The sequence below is a fragment of the Aythya marila genome (genome assembly GCF_965140915.1).
Source record: "Aythya marila genome assembly, chromosome: 3".
In the NCBI taxonomy this organism is placed as follows: domain Eukaryota; kingdom Metazoa; phylum Chordata; class Aves; order Anseriformes; family Anatidae; genus Aythya; species Aythya marila.
The window spans coordinates 11,122,334-11,144,306 of NC_139044.1; the positions used below are offsets into that span (position 1 = coordinate 11,122,334).

General features: G+C 48.7%; 1 protein-coding gene across 1 annotated transcript; it reads right to left on the reverse strand.

Annotated features, from left to right (window-relative positions):
- Nucleotides 1-9,131: 9,131 nt before the first annotated feature.
- LGALSL (galectin like) lies at nucleotides 9,132-18,547 on the reverse strand. Its single transcript, XM_082757347.1, has 5 exons — nucleotides 18,436-18,547; nucleotides 18,167-18,238; nucleotides 17,928-18,016; nucleotides 17,307-17,484; nucleotides 9,132-14,591 (listed from the first exon to the last, which is right to left on the reverse strand). The coding sequence occupies exons 1-5, from the start codon at nucleotides 18,466-18,468 to the stop codon at nucleotides 14,448-14,450; spliced, it is 516 nt and encodes a 171-aa protein (XP_082613473.1). The 5' UTR covers nucleotides 18,469-18,547; the 3' UTR covers nucleotides 9,132-14,447.
- Nucleotides 18,548-21,973: the final 3,426 nt, after the last annotated feature.

Below are 21,973 nucleotides of genomic sequence, written 5' to 3' on the forward strand. Positions count from 1 at the left end.
CTACCAAGGCACTGCTTGCTAGAAGAGAGGAAACTCCCAAGGGAGAATAGGGGGTAAATTGTTCTACTGGCAACTCTACTGCTCTACTCTAGTCATAGCTACCTCTTGCACATAGGTAGGCTTCTGACTCATTAGCATTTAAAACATTTTGAAGGTCAGGAATAAAGCTGTGTGCATCTGCCTGCGTGTATTTACACTTATCCTGCAAAGGACAAAAAAAGCCTGCTTTTTTGGTGATTAATAGTGTTTGTCTGCATGAAGATGGTTTTTTGTTTTGTTTTCTGAGGCTTTGGTGTGTGATCTTTTAGAGCTAATGGGCTGCTCCCGTGTAAAAGCCCGTCACAGGATACTCCACAGGAGCCAACTGCAATTAAAACCCAGAAAACTGTGTCTCTGTCCTTCTTTGACACCTCCTGTGGCTTGCTTTTTCTTTAAACTATGTCCATAGTGCTGTCAGTCTGTCAGAGTAGGACCACAGTTGCCTAAATCTTTGCCTTCAGAAGGTTTAGCCTGTTCCTAACTGAGTTAGGAATCTGTGTAAATGCTGTCTTGTATCTCTGAAGTCTTCAGGTTTAACAAAATAAATTAGATGAGTGTAGCACTGCCTATTTCTGCAGTCCATCAGAGCCTTTTACCCCAAATCTTTGTTCAGTCTTTAGCTGGGCAGAGTAGACAATGCATTTGAAGAGAGTAAGAACACATCAGGACTCCTGAGTTTGCCTAAGACTGCGTATAAAAATAATATTGTCTTAGAAAATGAAAAGCCCGTGTCCTGCATCTGCTGAGCAAGGGGTTTCATGCCCATGTTTTTTTCCCTGGGTGCTGGCAGATTGGCAGAGCGGGATGCAGTCTGACTGAGGCTAAATAAGCAGCTGGAGGGCTGTTATCTCTGTGCAAAGAGACGGGCCTGTTCCCTTTCTGTTTTCAGGCGGTCTGCCCGTTCCCTCTGCTCTGCAGCCTTACGGGAGGGTGAGCACGTTCGCACACATCATAGCACTGGTGCTAGCAGAGGCTGAGCCCAGCAAATTATTTCCGTCTCCTTCCCCCAGAGGGAGGCGGTCACTCAGTAATGAATACCTGGTATTTATACCTCTTGGTAAAGCACCCTGAAACGCCTGCCTGGCTGACTTGTAAATAAATCTGTGTGGCCAGCGATCATTCACACCGCTCTGGCGTTCATCCATTTTGCAGGGGTAGGATTGAAGCTGTGTATAAAACCAGGGACCCTACACAGCTCAGCTCAGAGTTGTCAGCTCCTGTAACATCCGTGAAGTACCAGCAAAGATGAATCTGGATCTCTACATGTTTTTCTCTGCGTTTAGGAGTAGGAGACCACCAGTGAACGAAGGCTGAATGCCGCAGCGTTATTAGCATTCCTCGTGCTGTTTGCAGCCCGCCAGCCAAGAGCTGTTCAGTCTCTCGGTTTCTGAGGAGGTGCTGTTCTGTCTTCTTTCGCATGCAGGTGCTAAACAGTTCAAAAACAACTGGGATAAAAAAAAAAAAAAAAATTGCCCTGTTCACTCTGAGCAAAAGGATTAACCTGCTCTTTACAAATATAATTCTGCTTTATCTGGTTTTACTTTTTGTGTAAAGGGAGGCATGGTGGTTTCCTTTTGCTGTCTATTTCTGGCAACCCAGGAAGCGTCTGGTTGAAAGCCACTGAGAGCTCCTGCACCCAATAATTACTTTGGATCTGGCTAGTAGGAAGCTTGCTCTAAGCAATATGGAAAGTTAGTAAAATAAATAAGGGTCACATGTTTGTAGATCCTTCTTCACCTTATTTAGCATTCCTAGTTGATAAGTGTATTGTGTTCCGTACTCCTACACGGAGTAGCTGCTTGCATCCCCTGTGGGATGCTCAGGAGGGATGTGGTACAGGTGCACATCCACTCCTTCCAGGGCTTCTTATTCAGAGCTCCTACCAAGCGTGGCAGGACAGGTGAACCCCTGTGGAAGCAGAATTGCAAGTGTCTGCTTTGTTGTGTGAGTGATGCATAACCCTCTGCCTTCAGCACTGAAAGCCTTTGTTGTGCTTCTGCTCTCTTAGGGTGGTAGTTTCCTTCCTATTAGCAGGTGCTTAAGGAAATGTCTGAAGTCACGTATCTGTGGTTGTTTCCAGCTCTTCTTTTTCCCCTAAACTTCAAACACCACAGGTGTGTGCGGGCGTGAAGGGGACATCAGGCATCTCTCTACATTTGGCTGCTCCGTCCAAGGTGAACGTCCTCAAGGACCCTTTTTAGACATGGGAGCTAGGGCCTCTGGAAGGCCATTCAGGGCATCAAAACCAGCCGTGATAAATCATCCTCTGGAGGAGCGTCTCTCTTTCCACTGCCTATATAGGGAACCCACAGAGACCAGACTCAATTACCGCGGCCGAAATTAGACGCTGCAGAAGGTGGCGTGAATCCCCCCCCTCAGTTTCAGCTACTACTCACCCATGCCAAGGCTTCCCGTTTCCCTACTGATGTAGCCACTCCGCTGGCCTAAGCAAAAAAGCAGCCTTTGTGGAAAATTGTGTATTAAGCATCAGTCTTTATTACACCAAATAGCTCTCTTAAATCCTCACCCTGGGAAGCTGTTGACACATGTTTGAGTCACTCTACCACCTTCTCCCCATAAACGCGTGTGTAATTGTGTTTGTGTATACTAGTTACATGTTGCTGTGGAAGTTTTGGCATGCTGATATGTATCTGCACGCCAACCATCACAGCCCGTGGCTTCGTGGCCGTATATGGAAGTTCACCTGTGCAGATATTCATAATTTCCCTCTGGAGCTGCTTGAGAAGAGGACAAGCGGAGCTGCTACGTGCAGGAGACGGGTGACAGTCCCTGGCAGTGAAAACCGTGGCCTCCCCTTGGAAACCTGGCTCACATCACCCCAAAAGCCACGAAGGACATTTCTTCCTGCCGTGCCCTCCCTAGAACAAGGCGTTCCTTGTGGCGCGGTACGCTCTTAGAAGCCAAATCTGGCTACTCCCTTCCAGCACTGCAGGTAGAATAAGACAGCTCAAACACAGAGGAAGCAACAAAATTTATTTGGAGGCTGGCCAGAGGCATGGGAGCAGGCTGAGGAGATGGAGTACCGTTTGGTTTCATGCTGTGGCTGTACAGATCGAGTGTCTAAAATCCCTTGTGGGGAGCGAGTGACACAGAGGGAGCCACTGGCTGCAGTTAACTGAGGGGTTTCCTGAAGGCCAGGTGTAGGAAAGCTTGAAAGCACACATTGCGGCATAATTAAAGGCTTTTCTGAAATGAAGATAAAACTTGATCTGCAAAGTCTGTACGGCTGGATTTCATGCTGCGCTACACCCCCTGGAGTAGGCCTTTATCTCACATTTACATCGGGATGTTAGGCAATCTGCCACCACCTACAATTTACTTTGACTGTGGTGACTGTTAATTCTTCCCAGGTAGGTTGAAGCCATGTGCTAAAACATTAGAAAAGTTTCCTGTTTGGTATTTGGTCATTAGGTTGAAAAGGACGGTGTACCTTGAAGAAGGTGATAATAAACATGATGAAAGTGTATAGAAAGCTAAATGATACTGAGAAGATAACTTAGGGTCTTCTCTTTACTCACCCACGTATTAAAGGATAAAAGGGCACACGAAACAGAAGAGTGGTGCGTTGAAGGTGGACAGAGAGTTTCCTTTGCACACAATTCATAATAGCAGCAGGCATGAACTTAACAGGATCGTGAAAAAGAGCAGGCATCTAATAACCTCTGACACCAAGCTGTCCTACTGCAACAACAAACATATAAAATTCAAGAGTACTGACCAGCTTTCAGACCAACTGTATGTGAATAAAGTAATGCTCTCTGCTGCAGCATCCCTCGTGCTGCCCTCCAAACCGAATTCCAGTTAGCAGAGCCAAAGACTGTGAACTATTTGGGCTGCCAGCTTTATCGTGCGTGACAGTCACTGGATGGTCTGGATGTTCCTGCGATGGTCTGTGATCTGATCATCAGTTTATTTATGTTGAATACAGCAACAGTCCACTGGCCTGACCACGGGCACAGGTCACAATGTGGCTGAAAACGAAAGGGAGATAAAGGGATGGAGAAGCAGAAGATTTGGGACGTTCTGTCACTTACCTGTATTGGCTGCTGAGTGCTTCAAGTGTGCGTTAGTGATTTCTTCTACAAGTGAACCCAAATTGTACTCTACGTGGAGACACTTGGGTTGGCTTTTGCTGGAAATGTTCCGACCTTCCTCAGTCCTGAACAACTCCTGTCGAAACCAGACCGATGACGGGACTGTTAACCTGGCTAATATTATTTCCAGACAGTCTGAACCACTCTTCTGTTTTATGAGATGTATAAATGCTTTACAAGACACATAAGTTCCCATCAGATGTTGTTGCACAGCTGCTTCGCACAGGCAGCTCCTGGCTACCTTCCAGCAGACTTTGCTTAGAGGCAGCTCAGCCCTACCAGCTGCGTGCCCACATCTGCACAGCCTTACACTTCTGCAGTCCTGCTGAGGTTTACTGAGCACCCACCAGCAGCAGAGACCCACGACCAAATCCTTGAGGGCTCTCTGTAGATGGCTGTCAGTTCTCTTTACTGACAGAAATGTAATTTTGTGCTTTATGGGACCAAGTAAGGCAGGAGAGATGCACCCTTGGACCTGCAAATGCATCATCTCTTCATCCTGGAAAGCGATTTTGCTTCTGACCAGCTTCACTTTCACACTGACCAGTGTGAGCCACACAGCTCCCAGGATACTCTTAGAGGCCCACATGCTGTCCTTGTCAGTTGCTGAGCTTCTGAGCTGTTCATTCGTGCCCTTTCCTCCTGCCCCAGACAGTGAAAGGATTGCTGGCACTGCCCAGTAATTCATCTGCTGGCATTTTAATATGCATAGGTACGATCATCCGATTGCTACCATTGCTCTGTGGGAATCTGCGTCTAAAAATACGCCAATCTCTGCTGCCCTCCAACGCATGCATGAGATAACATACCATGCTCCCTGGCTGCTGGTGACACACAGGATGAAGGTAATCGATACAGTTGGTAATACAGCAAGCCAACAACACTCGTAATTACCACTGATTTCTCTTTCACTTAAAAAGCATCATCTTCCAGCCTGTGTTACCACAGCTTCAGCCGTACAGTGCACTCAAACGATCATGCGCTTTCCCTGCATGAGTTAATTAGAATCCTGTTAGTTTTCCTGAGAGCAGCTTTTGAAGAGGACAGGTTTATTATGGGCACCCTCATCCAGTTCGTGCTGTAGCAGGTGCTCAGTTGCTGTCAATCAATTATCAATTCGGTACTTCCACCGAAATTGATAGAGATCTACCTGCTTGCATCGCTCAGGATACGATGCTGTGTTTTGTCTAGGGACCATCTTTTGAGCGCAAGGTGCAGCAAACAACTCCCTGCTAAGAAACCTGATCTTCCATGTTGCAGCCTCTCTTCTGCATTACTTAAATCGCAGGCAAAAGCGCTGTGAGGCAGTGGAGGCTGCAAAAAATAATGTAATGCCATTCAAGTTTCGCCATTTAAAAAATCATATTTTGTAAGGATTTTGCATTATGAATAGTCCATCTTAGCTCAGAGGATGTGCGTGGCATTACTCAACCTTACTGTCAGATATTCTGGCCCAAATAATGTCTGCCTGAGGAGTGAAGGGGGGACCTGGAAGCCTGAACTTCCCTGTTGTAGCCAAAAGTCCTAGCACTGTGACATGAGGTGTGTGCAGATCAGTGCCTTCCAAGTTACAGCAGCGATCTCTGAGAAGCCCTTGTTACACCTCTGGGCTTCTCTCTCTCTGCCCAAAGAATAAGAGCAGTAATACTAGAGAAGGCAAGGAGCATTTGGGAATTAACACGAATTGTAAGGTTTGTCAGTGCTTTGAAGTTCTTCAGTGAGTGGTGCTAAGTAGAGTATCCCTTGGTTGGTGTTGGTAAAGGACACGTAATGCTCTGCAGCCAGCAGCCACAGCCCATCCTCTGGCTGGGGGGTTTGCAGTAATATTTCTTTCAAAGAGGACCTCTGAGAAAAGGCAGTGGGAAGGACCGGGAATGGATGTGGAAGCTCTGTTCTGTATCCACTCAATAATACAGAGTTGCTCACAGCCTCGCCTCTCGGGGTCTGTGTTTTAGCTGTCGAAGCTCTTTGTATCTCTCTTACAAAGCTGGGGTGGCCTCCATGTGGCTGTTGTACTTCCAAATTCAAATATTTTGTTTTCCTTAGGAGACTGCAATTAATCTATCACTTTCTCAGTAATGTTTCTTCTAGCAATGGCCCTATTCTGTCCTTACTTCTGGTTTGGATCTCTTCTAGACAGTGATTATCTTTCCCATTACACAGAAAATTTCTTAGAGAGCAGCTAGGAAAGAATCCTCTATGCCTCTTGGAGCATGCGGTGCCAGAGCTGCTACTGTAGCTTGTCATTCATTACAACAATGTCAGCGCTGGCTTTTCTCCCTGCACAAGGGACCAGACAAAGGCATTGCCACTGAGCATGACTTGAAAACCTCCGGCGTCTCCACCAGCTCTCGGTGACAGCCTGTTCTGCTGCAGAGCCTCAGCTCAGCCAGAGCAACACCTGCCCACAGCCCCTGGGCATCAAGGGAGCATCTCTTTGCTGCTAATATCAGCTTGTCTAGTACTAAAATCCTCCTCTTTTCTCAGCCACTGAGATTTGCTGTCCAGCTTCTAATTTCCCAGGCTTTTGTTCCTATCCTTGAGAGTCATGAGGAAGCCCTGTTCTGCAAGCCCCAGGAGTCAACGTGGCTCTGTTTCGCTGTCACTTCTGAGTGCCAGGAGTGACTTGCACATCTCCTTCAGCTGCACAGGGAGCTGCTCAAAGACACCTCCTTCTCGGGGTCTTTCACAGAATGACCCCCCGGCATAACAGCCCTGGTCTCGCAAGGCACCAGTGTGGAAACTGAAGCCTCAGGATGAGAAATGCGTAACCCTTGGAGAATGCAGGAGCCGACGTGATGTTTCAGAGCCAGCCTCTATTCTTAGAAGAGTGGTGAAAGTCATCGTTTAAAAATAAGATCCACTGCAGTGCTAGCAAAGAGTCGTATTTGTGGTATTCCTGTGAGTAAATCCCTCAGCACGGATTGGCTTGACTTCAAGATCAGAAACACTTCACCAGACTGAGGCCCAGCTGTGACGTGTGCCCGCTGCCGATCTGAATGGGAGAGAAGTGCACGTGGCACTTGTTGCACAGGTGCCCAAAGCTCACCCCTGTGGTTTGCTTGCTATTACAGGTCAAGAGGAGAGCTTTCCAGGGGCCTCTGTAAGAGTTGGTCCATGCCAGCAATGAAGTTAGGTGTACGAATCCCGTTTTGAAAATCCCCCCAGGCACTTAGCTGCTCCTGTTCTGCTGTCAGGCGGGGACTAGGTGCTGCCTTTGCACAAGGCGGATGCTCTGCCAAGCTATAGCCAGGCTTTGAATCTTGCACAGAGGCCTTTCTAACATGCCCTTGCCTGAAGACATCAAATGGGCGTGAACTGATGCAGCGAGAGAGGTTTGGGGCTCACGTTCAACCTATCTAGGTATGCCAGAGCCCTTTGAGACGTGCCTCATAAGGGAAACTTGCACTGGATTTCGTCTGAAACAGGACAAAATTCAGAGTATTTCTGAAAGGGGATATGATGTTATATGTCTTCCAGCTCCAACTGAGTGCCAAATGTAAAAATCCAACCCTCAGAAACTGCAACCAAGATTTATTCTAAGGAGAACTGCACCCCTCAGATGGTTTGTGTGCATCCATACATGCAACTTCTTTGTCCACGGTGAGTGTAACACACATGAATTTTACCAGGGAGTTCTTTGCTTGCTGGAGGCATTATCAAAAGACCATAGTGGATCGGGTTTTCTCCTGTTCAGCTGGAAGTTGTGTGCAGAAAGAAAATTCAGAGCAATCCTGAGGTCACAGAGCACAGATCCTGCCAAAGCTCTGGACACAAGGGAAGGCAAGGTGAATTTGCACCTCTGCGACCTGACTACCTCTGAAGGAACTATTGAGACTGAGCCAGCTGTCTGCACAGTGGCAAGGCTCCTTCCTTGAGAGGCTGTACTTGGCTCCTCTGCCCAGACTCTGTGCTGGGGCATTTGGAAGCACCTGTGAACGTGAAGTCTCATCTAAAGGCCATCGTGGTTACTGGGAAACTCCCACTGGCTCAGGACTAAGTTGGTGTTTCCATTTGATGCAATACAAATTTCTGGCTGTTGCGTGCATTCCTATCTGTCCTCCCCATTTCTGGTTTGTATTGACATCACCTAATACTGTTTTTATCTTTGAATCTCTAGAAGTCTTCACATATCCCCTTTTGGGACTGTGTGCAGTAAGCAAAGGGCCAAATATCAGATGGGCTGTGAGCAGGGATGGCCACAGATCCATGCTTGTGGGAAGCACCTGGTTCTTTTTCATTTTATTGAAAGAAAAAAGGCAGAGCTGGCTCTAGTCAAATCCCCTTCATCTGCTACTTCCGTGCTGTTTGGATTTTGAGGTTTCACTCAGAAACCTTGCTCATTTCTTACAACTGGATGGGGAACACCATCTTTTCCCGTTAGGGTCATACAGAATTTTTCCAATAGCCTTGACTGGAAGAAGCTGAGACCTTGAAGCTTCCTCTTGCACTTACTCAGGTCAACGTGAACTTTAGCTAGGATCATGCCAACAGGTAAAACCTTGGATCCCATAATATCATGTCTGGAGCTGATCTCGTGGTTTCCCTTACCACATAACCACTACCCACGAACCCAGTCCCACCAGAGTGAACTCTTTTATCCTACGCAAAAATCATCAGCCATCTGCATCTCCTGTCCCAGCTGTAAGGTCTGAGTCGTGCCTGTAAACTCTTGGGATTTACACTGCCCGGTGATGTCAGTGGGAGGCTGGCAAGTTATTCTTTCCTCTGAAAAGTTGACTGTTCAGTTCTGCACAAAGCATTTCATTTTGCAAGGAGTTTTACACAAGCTGTGATACATTTTTCATTCTGAAATCTCACACTACAGTTTTATGAGGGAAAGAGTTAGCTGTGTCTGAAAAACAGAAGAAAGAAGCTGAAAATTAAGTAAATAGGGTGCATAATGAGCATTAATAATTAATATAAAAGACAAAAAACAAACACGATGCAGATTTCACATTTTATTGTTATTAAAAGTTAATTATGAAATTGGCACAACACATAAAAATAGATCTGTGGTGAATGATACACGTTGCTATTATTGCCAGGTCATTTCGTGCACACCCTCACTTCTTAAAATCAGGCAGTAATAAATATAAAACATTTCATCAGCTGTGAAACCAGTGTGACTGCAGCAGGGAGAGACTGGGCTTTCTGTTGACGCTACTCAAAGAGATAATGCAGGCAGAAATCGTCCTCTATTCATACTTAAAAATAAATTAAGGAGAACGAAAATAACAGATTTTTAGAGTATGCCCAAGCTGAAAATAACTGGAGAGGAAAGGCTGGAAATACCCCTTTTTGCCAGACCTTTCTGCATGGAAGTCAAAAGGCATTTTGCCACGGACTCTAAAGGCAGCAGGATGTAGCTATTTGTTGACAGGCAGATGGAAAGACGTAGCAACAGAATCTAGGGAGGACCTGTGGCAAAGCGTGAGTTTATTATTTTGATGTTGCACATGCTACTGAATCTCCTCGTTGTAGTAATTGTGCATGCTGGTAACAGCAGTGATTGCTGGGAGGAGTTGGGAGGGTGTATCAAAGCCAGATAAAAGCGTCAGCAGCTCATTTTTTTCTCCCCGTTTGGGTTGGCCTTCCTTCTAACCCCACACACCATTCATTGCAAAGCAACTTCTTACCTGTACACTTCCCGGTCCCTGTGAGAAAATCAGAACAAAACCCGGCAAAAAAAATCTCACCAGGTCTTCTAATTGTTCCTAGACTTGGGTGGCCATACAAAGAGCTCACAGCGAGCATTTAGGGCTTCTCTCAGCCTGACTCTTGTTCCTCTCAGTTCCAGGGGTGCTAGGAAGTTGCTTAGAGCTGCCACTACGTGGCTCAGCAGATTGCTGCTCTGCAGGTTTCTGCAGAAAAAGGGCACGGTAACCAGTTTCAGCACGGAAAGCAGCATACAAGCCCTACGTCAGATACACTGCTTGAGTTTTTCTGGGGGAAAATACCTTCGTGGCATGGCTGCCCCAAAGTTTCCCTATTACTTATTTAGGAGCCTCTTTCAAAGAAGGCAGGTAGGGACATGAGCCAGCTCCTGCCTTCCAAACCTGTCAGCAATGCTGATTTTTGCTGCGTGTCCCGCTCTGGGGTTGCAGGAGGTGGCGGCTAACAATGTGTCCAACACCCAGCCTGGGGAAACCCTCACACAGCTCCACAGCTCCTCTTGTCTGGCTCTGGAGTGCCCACGACCTCCCCCTAAACTCGTGCTCCATTAGGACTCCAGCACATCACACTGCCACAACCCTCCTAGCAAACCTGGGAGCGCTGTGGCTACTCTGCTCTCATTTCCTCCGTGCTGAATGTTTTTAAAACCCGGCAGATAAAATCTCGGTGCTGCTCTCGAACAGGAAAATCTCAGGGCTTCGGTCTCAGCCTCACTTCAGGAGAGTGACAAGGGTGGAAAGCTGGCACAGCAGAATGGTGAATCAGGCTCTCTCTTTGGTTTTCAGGCTGTTTACTCAAAACAGCCCTTGAGAAAGATGCTATGCCTCGAGCAGATGTTACATTCAACCGGTTTAGCAATATTACGCCTATTTTTTCCCAAGCTAGGCAAGGAGGGGAAGGAGAATATAATGTATGTTAGTGCAAGTTCACATAGACAACACATGAATATTTAGTACAAAATGTTCTTTCAAGGTGGGGCAAACATTTCTAGTTGTGACACAAAAAGAAGGTATTTGGTAACATTTTCAACAACTTGGCTGTGAAAAAGCATATAAGTGGAATATGTTTAGACACAGACTACCTCACATCACCCTGAAGTATTCGAGGCTCTTTCTGAGTAGGCAAGAAGCTCAATATTTCTTAAAAAAATATGACATCAGTTTAATCACAGCCAATTACAGCCATAACTAAGTAATTTGGTGGTTTTTAAAGCTATGCTAAATTGAAGGATTTTACTCCACGCAGGTTTTACCTATTTGAGACTTGTTTTACTTCAGAAATTATTTCCTTATTCCAAGGAAACCAAGGAAGTATTCAACTAATAAATTCTAACATAAGATTTTCAAAAGTTGCTTTTACTCCTGAAGAGTCACAGCTTCCAAGAAGCTCACAGACTACTTGTGTCTACTGAAAAACATTTTGAAAACCTGTCCCAATTTGACAACAGTCTGATTTCAGGTCTGGTAGGGCTTATACGCAAAATGAAAATCTGAATAATCCCTCAATTCTGGAAACAGAAGAATTCAGATACAAATTTTGCAGCACAGTCTCCCATCTTAGCCGTTTTGATGTGGCTTAAAGTCTAACTGAACAGAAAGATTTAAGGCCCCAGTTTTCTCTGACTTACACTGCACACAGAAGCGTTCAGCAGGAGCTCCTGAATGCAGTTCGCCAGCGTAAACCAAGCGTGGAACAGCCCTTGGCTTCACAGACATCATCCTTCCTGCCATAGCCTGGTACTGCCCAAGAGAAAAAGAAAAAGGCTTCCAAATTTCTGTTAAACAGACAAGTAGACATGGAAACCCTAACTGTGACTTTCTGCCCTCTCCTGCTCCTGGCGCAGGACCAGGACAGCATGTGGGACCCCAGGCACGGTGGTATCACCAGGCCCTTGCTGCTGACAGGGACCCGTGTAGAGCTCATCCCAGCATCCCTGGCCTGTCCTTTGTCCTGTGCCAAGCCCCCGCAGGACAGGATTAGTCCTCGGGCTGCACTAACCTACCGCAGCTACCAGGAATCCCCAGTGGCTGAAAGTTCAAGTCTGCCAACCCCCTTATTATGGGCTACAGTAAGGGCACGGAGGCAGAATCTCTCTTGGCTTTGTGCTGTCTCTTTTGGTTTTGTGCTGCAGCAGGGTCAGGGTGCAAATCTCTCCAGCCTCTTACTTTTTGGCCCTCTGAACTAGCAGGACAGCCTCAGGCAGCGCCACCGCATGAGGAAACCTGGCGTTACCTATACAGCTGGAGACAGCAATAGGCACGGTCGGCACTAAACATCTCCCCAAACAGAATTCATCTTCTGCCTGCATCTGCTTTGGAAACTGCAAACCATGTCACAGCTGGAGAAAAATCCAAACAGCTCATGTAGAAGCACCTTTCCCTTGGATTTTTATTATCGTCATTTTTAAGAATATATTTTGTACCAAAACACTGTCAGCATTCTTTATACAATGGAAAATGACACAGTCATCATGAATCATGTAAAAGAGTAAAAACAGAGCAAGACAACATTTCATACCAAGGTTCAGTCTGGAGTACAAACAGAATCTGATGCACAACTTAAAAGTCACACACCAGATAAAAAGATCGTCTGGGAAACAATAGATTCTCACTTAATTTGGAAAAAAAGTCAGGAGACTTCAATGTTAAGGCTAAAATTTTAATTTTTACCCCTCGTTTTGTAGGTGGCAGCCTGATTCTTAACTCACTCACACCAGCACCGTCCCCCTGGCTTTACAAAGAGATTTGCACTTGCATGAAGTAAGAATCAGGCTTCTATGCCTTTGTGCTCGGAGGACTCTGATTGACCTCAACAGGCTTTGGACTAGAGCCACAGTTGGAATTTCAGCTTGCAGTCTAAGGCTTCTTAACTGCAGGCCAAATTAGCGCAAAATGAGGCTTTGCAACTGGCATTCTACCCTTCACTTTGGATATTCCAGTTCTGGTTGCCTTAAAACCCTTCTTTATTGCAAGTTTCAAATAGTTCTGTTTGTGAGATATTTTTTTATCTCTCTCTCTTTTTTTTTTTTTTTTTTAAATACAGTGCTACAAAGGATGTTTTTGTATTCTGTGTCCCTATATTACATGTTTTCAAAATTGCCTAAATATATGTTTATATCATGATTATAACTACTCAGAAAGACCTGCTATAGTCTACTGTGAGCAGCCAAGGAAAAAGTGTATTTAGTCCTAAAGACGTCAAGAAAAGTGGTTGTGTTCATTTATAGTGTAGCGCAATGACTGTGTTTATACAGCTATACCTACTATTTAAAAAGCTACTTGAAAAGTTATTATTCATGTGCAGTAGCTGATTTTCAAGCATTAATAACTTGGCTGTCTAGACAAGTTTTAATTGTCATATCAAAGGCCGAATATGTTCTTAAACGAGTGCAAAAAAATCTCCCATCTCCCCTGGAAAGAGGCTGGTTCTCTTGCTGAGCTAAGAGACTGCCAAATGTTTCTTCTCAAGTTATAAAAGCACGGCTAAAACTACAAATCGGTTGTTGAAACTTTAAAAACAGATCGACTTTAACTCAAACCTATCCTGTGCAGCAAAGTTAGTAAGCCCTGAAAAACAGTTTTTAGTGAATATGCAGAGCTCCCCCCACCAACTACCATGCCCGCATTTTCCCAGGGCCTAGAGGGCTCCATTAAAATGTAACTAAACGTTCGATAGGAAACATGATTTTTCAAGAATAATACGTAGAGCTTGCCCAAAGAACCTAAGACATTTTGTACATTCAAAATGTTTACATTTTGCTGTTCTTAACGATCAGTAAGATTGTTCATTTTTACCAGTACATACAATGATTATAAATAAATAAACTACAGATAAGCTTTAAAAATCGTATTAACAGTACATTGTGCAAAAACTTGTAACAATCTACATTCTAGGCAAATACCCTGACTAAAATATACAGGCTTGTGTCCTGACACCCTCATTCAGTTTTTGCACAGTCCTTGGACCAAATCAGCAGCTGGCAGCAATCAGCGGAATTCCATCCCAGGCCATGGAGGTTAGCTGATTAACACCAGCAGAAGATCTCACCCCCAGGGGTGTGCAAAAATCCCACAGAAATCAATGGGAGTTGTGCTTGACTAAGGACTAAGCAGTTTGATTGTACCCCAGGGAAGTGGATAGGAGAGCTGCCATTGATTTCCGTGGAACCAGGCTCAGGCCCTGGGTAAGGACGTCAGCATGTGGCCCTACGTTGTGCTACACTACTCCACTTCAGTGCAGAAACAGTATTTGCAAAAGAAAAACTTTTCGTCGGTGTTGTCACTGCTGTTCAGTAACCGCTTTTAGTACAGCGTTTCAGAAATTGCCTTTCTGGGAGATTTGAAAGGAGACTGCAAGTCTTTCTGAAGCCATTCCGATTTGATTATCCAGCACAGGTGGGCTATTTTGATCCAAGAAAAAATGGCTCAATGTCTATTAACCAACAGAGTTCTTCGTTAGGATAAACAACAGCCCAGTTCGTCAGCACAGGAGTGAAGAACTGCACATGGAAAAGGAACGGGGCAGCCTTCCTACTATAGTTGTGTCCAGAGCCGGCTGTCACTTCTCCAAATGGACGATGGCACCTGAGCCGGTTTGGAATCTACAGTCCTAACGAGTTCAGCCAAGTTTTGTAAGCTGAAGGTCTCCGTTTATCTTTATTGTGTCAATTGCTGACAGTGTTTCAATACGGTGGTAAAAATCAAAGAGCTGATGTCCATCCACAAATATCCTAAAACGGGGATGCTCACAAAGTATCTCAACCTGGAAAAAATAAAATAATGAACCGTGTTCACAACGTAACTGGGAAGTTATTTCACAGGACACAGAAAGCTGCGGATTAGCCTGTAAGTAGTGTTGGTATGGTTACATATCTTGCTGCTTACATGCTGTGCAACGAGAGGCCTGAGACCAACTTGCCCCCCTGACCCCAGTCACGCTACGATGGATCTGCTGATATTTCACAGGAGCATTAAGCCAGTCTCACACTGTCCCAGAAGGGAGGACCCTGGAGCCCAGTCCCACCGCTCTGCAGATTTCAGTCCCACCAGGGAGGTTTTGCCTCTCAGAAGAATGCCAGAAACAAATCCAAACTGCTAATCACAGGGGGAAGAAACTGTATCTCCAACCCAAATCTTGCACTCCTTGCTACAGATTTATTTTTTTTTTGCTCCAGAATGAGGGGGCAGTTCCCTCTGCAATGCCTTCCACACTTCCCTTAATTCACTGGAAGGGAGCGAACATGAGAGGAGGGCTTAGTTTGCCCTCCCCTCCCACACGCTAGAACTGCACATACTCACACAGCTGCTGCACAACTAAAAAGCCTGCACCATGGTGGCTGCACACAGCCTAGGACTGCCTGTTGGACTAGGGGCTGCAGCGAGGGAGATGCAGGACGGCTTGAATTCAGCCAGAGAGTTCACACGAGGCACAAATCAGACCAGGGAAGGACACAGCTCAGCTCTCCTCCTACAGCCCTGGAGAAATGCTCTGGAAAAGCCACAAAGACTGGTGCCGGACCACCCATTTCGGACAGATCCGGAGATTCCTGATACTGGGGGCGGCTGGAGAGGATGTCTTACACTTAAGCTTTGCTGGAGCTGCCCTGCCAGGAAGCTGAGATGTGAAGGCATAAAATGTGCATTTGTTGTACAGGCCCTTGGAGACCTCCAACTCTGGACAGGCTGAGAAGCAAATCTGCAGGGAAGTCATGTGTAAATCCTCAGTCGTTTCTAGAGGCTGCTAGCCTGGAATGAAGTGCAGCTTTCAGGCAGAAGTATTACAACCAATAAAAACAAGAATGAGGGCTAATGATAAACTGACCAAGCCTAATTAGCCCGACTGATTGAGGGCACATCACGCTGGAAGAAGTGGCAGTGGACTGCCCAAAAAAACACTGCCCCACGGGGACCTGGTAGCACGCCACCTAACAGGGAAGAGCCCGTGCTGCCGCGTAGCTCTTGTGTCACTGCAGCAGGTGCATCCAGCCTTAGGCCTCGTTATGTAAAAGATATGGTTAGCCTCAACGCTGCTTACGATCCATTTTTACAGATCACCCTGGGCCACGCCAGAACGATAATTGAACTGGGTGACAAGTAATTGTCAAGAACACTTAATGGTCCTGCTTAATTTAGTCATTGAGAGGGAGACCGTCAAAGGTGCAAAGTCATCCGGGAGTCTAAATTCTGTTTGTGCATTTGGGGAAAAAAGAAAAAAAAAAACAACACAAAAACAACTCCCCTCCTGCAGTACCTCACACTAAATGTGCAATATCGCTGCCCTCTGACGTTAGCTGTCATTAGTGGGACAGCCACAAAACAAGCTCTGGATCGTTTGTCCTGCTTGTTGGAGGGCCCAGCCACCACCCGTGGCAGCAGGTAGCATAACCCTCGCAGCCAGAGCGAGACCCAGCCTCCAAGCCCTTTCAAGTGCGATTCCCACGTGCGCCAAAGGGTGTTGCCAGCTCGGAGAGGAGAGTTTGCGGAGGGAAGTGGAACGCAACCCATCCACAGCAAAGCCAGGCAGCGACACCCTCGCCAAGCCCAAGCGTCTGGGGAGACAGTGAGCTTTTGGGGCTGGGGGAGATTATCTTGGGGGCGAGGTGGATTAAGAGAGTTGGGCAGCTGGTCGGAGCGCTGGCATTCAGCAGAGGGGCGGCAAGGTTTCATAAGAGGGGCGGGGAGGAGGAGGGCTTTTCTGGGTCAGCCGCACGGAGAAGGCGTGCAGCCTTTTCCTCAACGTAGCCAAACCGCTGCGAGAGAAGAAGCCCTCTGCAGCTGCACACTTTGTTAGTCCTGATTTGCACAGACAGCTCCACATCACCATAAACACTACAGATGGGAATCTGCTTCTAGGTCAACCCAGTCCATCCTCGCGGCGCAGGATTGCCACGCGCACCGTGTTCAAGTGACTACCAGCTTAAATTTGCCAGGGGATTTAATCCCAAGGTCCAGAAAAGAATACCTCCATTGCTTAGCTATTTAATCTGCTAACACAAAGGGCTAGAGCCAACCTCGGTGCAACATCCCCGGAGAAAAAGGATGAACACGAGCCTCATTAGCCGCGCTAAACTGCAAACACTACGTCCATTACAGACACCATCAAAACACGCGGCAGTCCCACGGAGTATTTACATTCTCCAGTAATAACTTGAGCTGCAGTAATAACATAGAGGCACTTTTTAATTTATAGCTATAAAACTAAGCTCAGGAAGCGCGCTTCATCACCCGGCGTTACAACCTCCGCCTTGTCACAGCACCCCGCCATGTGTTTATAGCCCCGTCGGATCCGCCTGCGGCCGCGAGCGGCGGCAGAAGCGGGCCCTGCACAACTCCTGATCAATACCAGCAAGCCGGCCAGAGACGAGCCAAAACCTCCCCCGAGATTTCACGAGAGGCAAGTCGCGTCCTGCCCCAACGCCGCTCGAATTACACCGGGTGGGAGACGGTGCGCGCCCGGTGCTGCGACCGGAGTACTCACCCTAAAAGGCTGGTCCGGGATAAAGGGAAAGTAGGGAATCGATGACTGCTCTTCCCCCCATTCTCCAGCCACACACGAGTTCCTGACAAACTGCCTGTCGGTGAACACGGCCTTCAGCTCGATGGCTACGTCCGCGGGAGGATCTTCCGACTCCCCGCAGGTCAGGCTGATGCCAAAGCTGCAAGACACACAGAGCTGCTCGCATTCGGCCAGAAACCAAGCAGACGAACCCCAAAAACGCAGCCGGGCTGATTGCTCGGCATATTAAAACCGTCAGCATCGCAGCACGGGGAGGGGGGGACAGCTCAGCTCATCCGGGGAATGCCTCGAAAGCTCGGCGGGGACAAGGACACGGCCATGGCACACGTAGAGGTGCGTGTGCTGCATCGATAAGCGCATATCTGATCCCAGGCCAGTCCTCTACCCCGGGTGAAATCGTGGGAAACAGGATCCCGTACAGAAATGCCCCCTCTATGGGTCAAGGGAGAAACCAGCACGCTATATTTAAGATGATAAAAATAAGAAAAAAAGGGGGGGGACCGGGGTTGGGGGACCGGGGTTGGGGGACCAGGGTTGGGGGTCCCTCCTCGCCCCCTGCCCGGGCTCTCGCTGGGTTTTTACCTTTCGGGGTTGAGGTCCACGATGCCCATGACCAAGATCTTCTTTCCCGGCCTCATGCCTCCCTTGATGTGCCCGCAGAAGGGGACGATCTGGAAAGGACAAGGGGGGCGGCGGGGGTCACTCGGCATCGAGTGACCAAAACCCGGGGGGGGGGGGGGTGGGATTTTAGAGGGTGGGGGGGGTGAAGAAGGGTCAAAACCAAACGGGAAAAAAAAGGAAAAAAAAAAAAAGCGATTTACCAGGCGAGGGAAGTACACATCAGCTTGCACCGGGGATCCCAGCGAGTTGTTTAAATGCCCGTCCTCGATTTTCTGCAGGTAGAAAGGAGAGCGCTGAGGCCCCTCCCGGCCGCAGGTGCTCACCCCCGGCGGCACCGGGGCGGCTCCCCCCGGGGCTCCCCCGCCGCAGGTGGCGGCCGGGAGCGGCTGCGGCTCCCCCCCGGGTCCCCCTCCCGCAGCCCCGGTGCCGTCCCCGTCCCCGTCCCCATCCCGGTGCCGGTGGCACTCACCAGCGCGTCCCGCTCGGCCACGGTCCCCGCCATCTTGTGCGAGCGGCGGCGACGGGGACGGGGACGGGGACGGGGAGGGGGCAACGGGGTAAAGGGAGGGGAGCGGGGAGGAGCGGGGGGGAGCGGGGATCCGCAGCCCCGGCGGGTCCGGGGGGGCAGCGGCAGAGCCGGAGAGGAGCCGGTGACAGAAGTAGGAAGGCGAGGAGGAGGAGGAGGAGGAGGAGGAGGAGGAGGAGGAGGAGGAGGAGGAGGAGGAAGAGCAGAAGGGGAGGTGGCCGGCGCTGCCTCGCCCGGCGGGGAGCGAGGAGAGCCCAGCCCCTTGGCCTGGGGGGAGCCGGGCAGGGCGGGGGCTGCGGCGGCTTCCTCGGCTCCGCAGCTCTGCCCCGGGCTCCCCCCGGCTGCAGGGGGGACGCGGGGACCCCGGCCCTAGGGAGGGCTCGACCCCTCCGAGGAGGCAGGGAGGGGATGGGGTCCCCCGGGGAAGGGGGCTGTGGGGTCGGGAGAAGGGCTGGGGGAGGCTGCGAGAGGGCCCTGCGTTTTGCTGAGCTCAATTCTTTGTATTTTCCTTTTACTCAGATCCCGAGTAACCCCCGCAGGAGGCTGGAGCAGGCGATTTGGGTAACTGTCCCTCGTGAGCTGGCCGAGGCCGAGTCCCAAGGGAAGCCCAGCGTTGGTGGGGCCGTTGTGGGTGGCAGCGTGGCCCGTGGCATCAGGCAGCGAGGCTGTGTTTAGGGCTGCGTGTTGTTGGGCGAATTGCAGCCTCTCGGCCAAGTCATGCGGCGCGGCTGCTTTGAAATCCTCGCCGCAAACTTCTTAATGACATAAGCTAATTGTATAAGTCGGCCGGCTATCGATTGCTCATTACGGAGGGGGGAGCTCCTATTGACATGCACGGCCCGTGGTTGCACAACGTGACGGGTGTACCGGGATGTCCCTGCTCCCAGCTGTGTGAGCAGGGGGCTCCCAAGGACTCCCCAAATCCTCACAGACAGACCTGCAAAGCTGCCTCAGGCCGAGGCCACCAGCTCTGCTTGGGATGCCAGGAATCCCCTGCCTTCACCATAGCACGAGTGACCTGTCCCAGCAAGCATGCTGTAATGATGCTGTTGATGAATTTAGGGTCCAGGAGGAATGGGGGGAGATTTGGAGAGTTGTCACTTCCTCACAACTACGATGTGGTGGCATAAACATCCCTCCAGCAACGTGACACGGGACCTTGCACGTGTCAGCTGGCTTCCCTGTGCCTCCACTTAACCCATGCGTTGGGCTGGGTGGATGAACGTCGCCGTCCTTCCTCCGCCACGGCGCTCTGAGGATTAATTACTTACGCTGTGTAAAGTGCTGTGGAAGAAGCTAAGTCATTGCAGTGTTTAGGCTTTCAATATGACGGTGCACGTCTGTTGGGAAACGCTTCCCAATCACTAGGTGATGCCATTCGAGAAATCAAGAGCTACTGAGAGCAAGGAAAGATTGTGCAAGTGTTTAGATGCTTGGCTACTTTTTCAGTAGCGTCCACTAATTTGGCGGTGTTTTCATCGTTGGATGCCCAGTGGAAATGGCTCATCAAAGCTCACGTTAGTGCATATAGCTCTGCTGGAAGTCACATACAGAAGCCGTGTCTTCTGCAGCTGTACCAGCACAATTAGGCACGAAGGCAGTGGGGATCCCTGTGGCCCTGATTTTGGTCTTGAAAAACCACCAGGCTGTTTTCATCGTGCCAAAACATTGGGTGTCAGCCCTCACCACATGGAAAAGCACCTTCCTTGAATACTGAATCCATAAACAGCGCGGTAACCTGAAACTGTTGTGCATGGGAAATGGACGGCTTGTGAGTGGTGAACCGAGTGCCCTCACAACTTCACCACAAAAAGGATCTGGAGGGAGTCTGGTGGTTCGTTCAGCTCTGGTGCACCGCTCACCTCTGCCCTCACCAATGCTGATGCCATTGTGCTTTTTTGTGCTGGCCTAAGAGAGAAGGGGAGTCACCCGAAGGTTTTGCATTTTTATTTGGAGGTACGGTGTTACAGGATGCCCAGAGAGCTCTTTTCATAACACATCATCTTTTCCTCTGCTGCACGGGGAGCTGCTTTATTGAATCAGATTAAATTTATTGGACATAAAATCAGGCCAGCCAGTGCTTTGTGCCAAAGCTGGAGTTCCTGTGAGGAGAGAGGTCATTATTATGGCTCTGTTCTGTAGCTGTTTTTAATTGAACTTTCTCATTTTGGAATAATTAAATAGCAAGACTCGGCCATTTGGCCAGCTGCTTTGCCTTGTGTTTGTCTTCTTTGGCATGTTTTCCAAAAACGAGCACAAATGCAACGTTTGTTCTGTTGGCCGTGGCAGGAGTGACTGGAACAACCTGTGGTGTGAAGCTATGATGGGGGAGGATGTTCCCATGTTTTTGAGGCTGGTCTGTGCATTTCTGCTTCTCTGCAATGTTCTCTTCTCACCCTACAGCAACCCAGGAAGACACTGAAAATCCTGTTTGCACCACAGACAAGGCGAGGCAGCCAGAGCAGCTTTGCCCCCTTGTGCCACTGTCCTGCCTGTGTGGCGACTGCTCCTGTGGTTTCTTCTAGGGAGGTGTTCTCCAGCAGAAGAGGACTGCCTACCTCTGCATAGATCAGCACTCAGGGGAGCAGGGCTACGTTTCTGGGCAGCACTGTGCCTCCCATCCATGGGGGAGCTTCCTTGAAACCCACTTTGCCCACAGGTTTTCCTCTGCAAAGGTCCATAGGGTGCATGCCACCATCTAAGCTACTGCACTCATTCTTCTCAAAAAGGAGAGGTCTGAGCCAAATCTGTTCCCTCACCCGTGCAGTCCTGTTAAACCATCTGCACCGAATGGGCCCCGTGTAAGATTTGCACCAACCTTCTCGATGGGGAAGGTCTTGAGGTTTCATGCTTGAGGGTCTGAGCTTGTAGGTCTGGTGGTGGAAGCTGGAGCAACATGACAAATATTTGCACTCCACTGAAATAATGCCAACATCTACGTCTCTGAACTTGACAGGTTGGCCAAGCACAAAGCCCCCTGTGGATTGGTACCCCCATCCAGTTCTGGGCTCGTACAGATCTTTGCTTGGTGGAGCCTGGGACTCCTGAAATACTGAGAATTGGATAAAGATTAAAAAGAAGTGGCCCGGTGTGAACACCATTTGGGAACAGTTAATGATGTGCCCAGCCCAGCCACCAAAGCCACTGCTGAGAACTGGCAAACCCAGAACTTCATCTTAATCCCAGCACCTTGTATCTTGCAGCCACTCCCTTTGATGATTTAAAGAGGTGTATCTAATTCGTAGCTGGCCTTCACCGAGAAGGAATGCAGCACGATCGCAATTTTGGTGTGGTGTAATTACCCTGCCTTTCTTGCCCCATTACCACTGACACTGCTCTCCTCACGCCTGGCTTTATAGGCTGACTTGTACAACCTCTCGGGTTTGTTTTGCTTTTTTAATGACGTTGGTGAGAAGATGGGAGGTGTTTGCTGGTTTCGTGGAAGCTTCCTTTGGTTTCTGGGTGGTATGGCACTCAAGTC

What these genes read in the sequence shown, in the direction of transcription:
- LGALSL (XM_082757347.1), bottom strand. Translation starts at nt 18,468, where the DNA reads ATGGCGGGGACCGTGGCCGAGCGGGACGCGCTG. An exon ending in GTGGACCTCAACCCCGAAAG is followed by an intron (nt 17,485 to 17,927) that starts GTAAAAACCCAG and finishes TGTGTCTTGCAG; the next exon opens with CTTTGGCATCAGCCTGACCT. An exon ending in TCCCGGACCAGCCTTTTAGG is followed by an intron (nt 14,592 to 17,306) that starts GTGAGTACTCCG and finishes TATTTTTTCCAG; the next exon opens with GTTGAGATACTTTGTGAGCA.